Below are 6,952 nucleotides of genomic sequence, written 5' to 3'. Positions count from 1 at the left end.
ATTCCCATGCATACCCTGAGATTCACAACCTAATTTGTTGTTATGGAAAACAGCCCACAATGTTAAACCTTGGATCTTGATGCACTGTGTAATGAAATTCACCAAATGGAAAATGTGAATCAATTTAGTGATCTGAGAAAGCAGCGATGTTGTTAATCCGGAGAATTACCTGTACTTTGCTGAACTGTGCTCTAATCTAATTGAGTAGCGAAGGCCATCAGATAAAGGCCCGTCCTGTGCGCCTTCCACATCCTGTCAGTTAGTGGGCTCGTCTGCCTAACATCCTACCTGCCCGCCTGACTAATATCCTTCCTGCCTGCCTCCCTGTCCGCCCACTCCACTAACTTCCTGGCATCCTACCTGCCCACCTAACAGACTGTTTGTCTAACAAACCTCCAGCCTCTTTCCCTACATTACAGCCTGCCTAACTCTCTACTTGTCTCACTTACTGACTACCAGCTACAATCTGTCTTAGCGGTGGTTCTTCCCATAAAGAGCTACAGAGTGTCAGCCTGCTTGCCTGCCAGCTTGCTGCTCCCATAAAGACGCAGGAATGAGGGACCAATCTCATTAGGGGAAGATTAGGCCAAATCTGTTTGCTGTCCCGACGCCACTGCTGCTGCAGCTGTGGAACTATGATGAGTGGTAATGCCACTGCCAGGGTATTGTACCAACTAACATGCGCACAAACACACCCACTTTTCCACACAATCTAAGCTGTTATGAGATGCTAATCACCGCTGTCATTGGCTTGGAGTGGGAGAGTTAGCGGTGGCCTGACCCGAGCGTGTGTGTGTGTGTCGTCTTTGTTCTACTCTATAGTCCAAGCCCACAAACAAGTCGCAAAAACACCCAAGAGAGATGAGTAACAGGCCCCGAAGACAGAACCCAAACAGCTATAATGTTATGAGAGGGAGAGAGGAAAAGCAACAAGTGAGTAAGAGACAGAACTAGGGAGGAATGGAGGGAGGGACTAAGGGGGAAAGGGAAACACGTGAGGAGGTTAAATGTAACAGAGGGTTTATTGTTTGTGGTTCTTTGGGGAGGGAACGAAGTGAGCAAAGGAGGGAAAGGCAGCAGAACGAGGGGAGGAGACGAGGAGGAGGGAGACAGTGGGAACAGCGCGTTGGCAGAGGCCAAGACGTCAGCCAGCCCTGCTCAGTCAGCCTGCAGACCGTGGGGGCCTCCCCACCAAATAAGCAGCACTATAATCAGACTAATGCTACTCAGGAGACGGCCGGCACACTGGGAATCAAACAGCTATGGCACAAGATTAAATACTCTGCAATAAGGAGGTCGACTTTCCACGCTCAGGTCGCTCACAGACTGCACACAAAACACACACAAGCATTTGGCCAGGCAATGTGCTTAAAAATACAAACTCACCAGATGGTAGGCATTCCTCTTCACAACTTTTAAAAGGAATACCTTGACATTTTGGAAAAATATAATGTATAATATTTGTTTACTTGCTAAGCAAAGGCAGTATCACTCTCATGTCTTTGTGTATAGAGCCAGGAGTTGATTGGCATAGCTTAGCACAAAGACTCGAAACAGGGTTACCCCCGACAGCTAGCCCACCTTTGTGCAAAGTCCAAAAATATGCCTACTGACTTATATTTAACTTACAGCTCACAAATGAACATGTTTCCTGTCTAAGTAGAAATGTTAAAATGACGTTTTTCACGTCAATTTAGCAACTCCCTGTAAAACCACAACTTCGTCATTTTTACAGTTCTGTTTGTGTAGAGATATAGCATGTGAGCTAATGATGAGAGGCGTATTTTAGGCATTTTTGAGTTTCTTCCCATTTCCAGCTTTTATGCTAAGCTATATGTATAATCACCTCCTGGCACTAGCTATATACTTAACCAAGACATGAAAGCGGCATTTATTTTTTCATCTAACTCTCAGCAAGTAAGGAACTAAACACATTTCCTAAATTGTCAAACTATTCTTAAAAGGTCCAGTGTGTAGAATTTAGTGGCATGTAGTGGTTTAGTGGCAGATTGCAACTCACTCGCTTCACCCTTTACAAGTGCGAGGGCGAAACTACAGTCGTTTTTGTTCAGGCCCGGTGGATACTTGCAAATGCCATTAGGAGCTCTAGGAGGAGGCCAGAGGAAGATGATTTTTTCACAGATTATCTGTCTTATGTACTACTGTCAGGATATAGTGAAAGTTTAAGCAAATATGACATGACAGTTATTTTGATAAGAGTTACCTAGTGCAGCTTTAAGTTTTTCAATTTTCTAAGTGGATTTAATGCACTACATAAAGCCCTCAAAAATCAGTAGAGCTAATGTAATAAAATGTGCACTAGTTATTGCTAGAAATCCGACAATACAATGTTTTAACTTTGACAGATGAAAAAATAACTATGTTAAACACAGCTTTAGTTTGTATTGACTTTAATGGAAGACTGGCAGCTGGCTGGCAGTGTTTTTGTATTTTTTTGTATGATAAAACAATTTTAAAATCAAAGTCCCCTTACTAGCTTTCAACCTCATCTCAAGGTCTTCATCAACAGATGGAACTGGTTTTGTTTTGTTACTTTACCCGCCTGATGTGTCTTTTCACTTTAAAATTTACTAAGAACAATGCACCCAGTGAGTTTGTATTTTAGACACTCTTCCTGTTTGCAACTGAAATGTCCTGGTTCTGTATGATGGTCCTGGATCAGGGCTAGATCCTTGTGCCAACAACTAATCAGGGTCAAATGTTCTCTGTCAAGCATCTTATTCTGCTGTGACTCAGAGACCAGTACGTACAGTATACATGAAGAGTAATACACACATGCAGACACTTCTTCATCAGTGGCGGCATAACCGGCAGATAATGATCTGTGCAGGGGCCAAGTGGTCTTTCTTTCTCTGTCTCTCTTTCTAACTCCCGCACTCACTCCTTTTCTCTCTCTGTCTTTGACAGATTTTAAGTAAATACCAGCAAACAAGCAATTATTTCTGGCAGCCCTGGCCCCTTCTCTCTTCCAAAAGACGTGGAGCAGAGGGAGAGGGGGTGGATGAAATCACCCAAACAGATGTGATTTAAATCAATATTACATTATATGTGCCTTTATTTATTTAAAAAAAGTAACACAGGGAACCAAACCAAAAAGGGCCCAATGATGACTGTTGCCCTTCGCTTGACGGAATAATTGCTTTTAATACATAAGGGTTTTTCATATTTTAATTTCCTTTTACCCCCTGCTTGTCCTTCTTCTGTGCTCCTCCAGGTCTGAGCAATCCTCCCGATGTTAAAATAATATCAGGCAAGAAAAAAAAATCAGCCGAGCTGTCAAACGTAGAGTTTTAACACAAACCATCTGGTGGAGCGATGGAGGTAAACAGACGCAAACAGAACTGGGCCCGGAGGAAGAGGAGGGGTAGAACGGGGGGCAAGTTGAGGGAGGAGAAAAGAAGCAGAGATCTTGAGAGGGGAGATGGGGTGAGATAAGCTGAATGTTACGGAGGAGGAGCTGGAGTAATGGGAGACTGAGCTGGTAGGAGAGAAACGTGAAAAAATTAAGGTGTTGTAGTCGAGACTTGACAGAAGGAGAGGAGGAGTGGGAGCCTCAAACGCTGTTCTGTGTTGTATCCATTATAACAGAATATGGGACAATAGGAGGGCTTCATTCCAAAATGCTATAAAACCATTCTGAAAAGTTAGCTTGCAGTAGTTGTAACACGGCTCCAATTACTGAATACATCTAATTAAAGTCTGCAAACTCCAACAGTTTTAAGAGAAGTAAGACAAGTAAGAAAGTCTGGAGACTTTTATTTATGCTTAACCTAGAAATATTTATTTAGGATTTAATCTCATATAATGATTTTAATTAAAGCTGCAGTAGGTAATTTTTACAAAAATATTTTTGTCATATTTGCTGAAACGTTTACTATATCCTAGACAGTTAGTACATGAGACAGGATAATCTTTGTAGAAAAAAAAATCGCCGTTCCTCTGGCTCCTTTCCTAGTGCTCCTAATGGCTATTTGCGGAGAATCTACCGAGCCTGAACGTAAGCAACCATCAGAGCCCGAGAACGATAGTCTGGATTGCTGAGTCTCACTTTCCAGGTCGTTCAAAAAAAGATGTTTTGCGGTGAACCTGGCGCAATGAGATCAGCAATCAAATATTTTTCAAGCCTCCAACTCAAAAGCCGCTTTTTATCTTTCCTCAACTCTGAAAGCTTCATTTTTAATAAAGGTTATTTTTAAGCCTATAAAAGGGTTCATGATTGGACAGCTGACCATGCTACTGATGGCTTATGGTCGGCGACTTCAATACCGCGCACCAACCTCGATCACCACTTAGACAGACTCTGGCTTCAAATTGCCAAATAGAGGGCCAGCAGCTTGTATCTGGGATTATTTTGGGCCTTTCTTTTTTATACATTTGGTGAGGAAGTGCGGCGACACATCACTCATCTTTTATATGTCAAACAAGACAGCATGATGCCGTTGGAATACCGCTGTGCCCACCCCTCCACCACTCATCCCCCCCCCCCCCATTACATTAAGCAGACAACTTCCTGCAGTGAATAATGGCAGTGCATGTTAATTTTGTGCTGCAGAATTGTCCAATATAAATGTAATTCCTGGGGATACTGTAATGAATTGTAAGCAGTGACCAGGCCCATGTGCCTGTCTCAGCACAATGATCTTGAAAAGTGGCGGGAAAACTGTAAGAGGAAGTCCTAAGAGGAGAGGCTGAAGTGTTTTTAAAAAAATGTATTTTAGAATGAGTATACTGAAACAAATAGAGGAAGAACATAAGGAGAGGACAAATGGTTCAGGGTGGAGACAGATGTGAAATGAGTTTGGAAACACTTATTCAAACACATATCCTCTTACCTTTTGTTGACAGCAGGCAGTGGCAGCAGGAACATGGAGGGAAAAGGGAAAAGACTAATTAGTATCATGGTTTTAGTAAACACTTCAGTCTACTAGCGTAATAGTTGTCAGTTGTGGCAGTGGTTGGTGACGTCCTTGTTAAGTGACTAAATGCTGACGTCCCACAAAATCCCACAAAACTGGCTCACGGTAAAATGAACCAGTAATGTGAAGTAATGTAGGTTGAAACAAGTGCAGGTTCAAGTAAATAAAAACGAAAATATCATTGATAGCTACAGCAGACCTGCTTACTTACGCCAAGACTGCATTAGCTTGTGTGTCGTAAGGAAGCATAACGAATTAGGTCCGTATGACATCAGGGCCTCTTGTTAGGGTGATGCTTTTTGGTAGGCTACAGGTAAGGTGGTGTGAAACCAGAGCATGAAGATGCTTCTCAAGAAGTGGTGTATGAAGTCGGTGTGACTCTAGGGATGGCAATACCTGCCTGTCGGTCAGCCATGTACATATAAATACCTGTTCATCTACTGGATGGATTGACAATTTTCTAACCTTTATTTAACCAGGTAAAAAACAGTTGGGATTAAACCTCTTTTTCAATGGTGACCAGGCCGAGAAGGCAGCAAAGTTTCATGTCAAGTGCACACCAAACACACAGACAAAATATTACAAAACATTACAAATGATACAAGATAAGAGGTAATTTTTACACATCAAAATTAATTATGCATTTTAGCAAGACCATTTTGTAATAAAATCTTCAGTTAACTTTTATTTAATACTGGTTAGAGAGACGAGGGAGGCTAGATTGAGTCTAAATTGCAGGTCATTCGAAAACCAAGGACTGTAGTAAAATAGACTCCGTTTTCCACATTCAGTCCGCACAGGTGAAATGACACTGTGTACAGACATTCACAGTACCCAGAGGATGAATCCTAAAGACTATAGAGATCTCCTGACTTTTCCTTTAGCGCCACCATGTGGTTGAAATTATTGATAGATTGTCATCTCTATGTCTCCTCATTAATGTTATCAAATACAAATCATAATACATTCCCATCAGCCTCAGCTGTACTTTTTGTTAAGTGCTAATTCTCAAATGTTAGCATGCTAAGAGATGAACATGGTATGCCCATTATTATTAACAACACACTGTTGGGGGGGAATGTGACATGCTGGACATCCCTGTTGTGCCTCACATAAGCTCAGCTGCTTTTTTTTTTTTTTTTTTCGAAAGGGAAATACTGGCAGGTAACAGATTGACTTTGAGCATGTCGACAAAATCTGTGTTTGTACTTTTAATAGACTGAAAACAAGACGTCTCCTCCTTGATGACCTGTGCTAGCTAGCAAAGGCTCCAGCAGCAACAAGAAGGATTAAATAAGTAGGAGAAATGAAGAAATAAACACTCCCTGTTTTCCACAGGTACAAAGAATGCCTTCGGTGCAGTCCAGTAGCACGCTCCTTCAAGATGTGAATGACTCCTCCCCTCCCCTCTCCCAGTATATTCCTCCTTGTGGTGGCATGGCCCCTGTCAGGTGACACAGGAGCTGATGAGGCCTGACAGAGGGTCAGTGACCTCACTTCCTACTCTAATTGGTCCTGGGTGATAAACTGGCCCCATGGGACTTGGGGAGATGTGAGCTCGGTGGAGCAGGGAGGAGCTAGGAGTTGCGGAGTGGGGTGAGTAACGGGGGTCTAGCGAGGCCTCTTCTAACTCAAGCATTTGGTAATGCGCTAATTAATTTTAAGAGTTCGACATCCCCCCCTCTCTGGCCCTTACTAGAAACAGATGTTAAGCTGAGAGGGAGGGAGAAAGGGGAGGCGGCGGCAGTGGAGGGTGATACGGCGAACCCAGATACAGATCTCCAGAAGAGGAGAGGAAAAGAGAGTGGAGGGTGACAGAATAACAGAGGGAATGTTCCAAAGGATCTGAGTCATTTTGCCGCCCCCCCACTCCTCCCTGTCTGACAGGTGAAGCGGATGACAGTGCAATTTCACACCTCGCTGAGCGAACTAGATTCTTCTGTGTTAGCGAGGAGGAGAACAAAACATCCTCCTGAGAAGCCACGCACATGCCCACACACACGCACGCACACACA

At 43.0% G+C, this 6,952-nt stretch overlaps 2 protein-coding genes across 19 annotated transcripts in view; both read right to left on the bottom strand.

Moving 5' to 3' along the window:
- The window catches only part of zgc:158403 (tetratricopeptide repeat protein 39A), a gene marked incomplete at its 5' end in the record, with an annotated part of 767,589 nt that overhangs the window by 640,002 nt on the left and 120,635 nt on the right, over positions 1-6,952 (bottom strand).
- The window catches only part of nfixb (nuclear factor I/Xb), a 146,801-nt gene that overhangs the window by 69,289 nt on the left and 70,560 nt on the right, over positions 1-6,952 (bottom strand). Inside the window, exon 3 of one of the 18 annotated variants that reach the window (XM_035654189.1) lies at positions 1,387-1,428. The exons of the other annotated variants lie outside the window; for them this stretch is intronic. Coding sequence (XP_035510082.1) covers positions 1,387-1,428 — 42 coding nt within the window. The remainder of the gene's footprint in view (positions 1-1,386; positions 1,429-6,952) is intronic. 18 annotated transcript variants of the gene reach the window in all.

This window comes from Morone saxatilis, unplaced genomic scaffold (assembly GCF_004916995.1).
Source record: "Morone saxatilis isolate NCDOM2014 unplaced genomic scaffold, NCSU_SB_2.0 Contig14, whole genome shotgun sequence".
NCBI lineage: Eukaryota > Metazoa > Chordata > Actinopteri > Moronidae > Morone > Morone saxatilis.
Note: the sequence above shows the minus strand (reverse complement) of the source record. Positions and strands in the feature narration are given on the sequence as shown.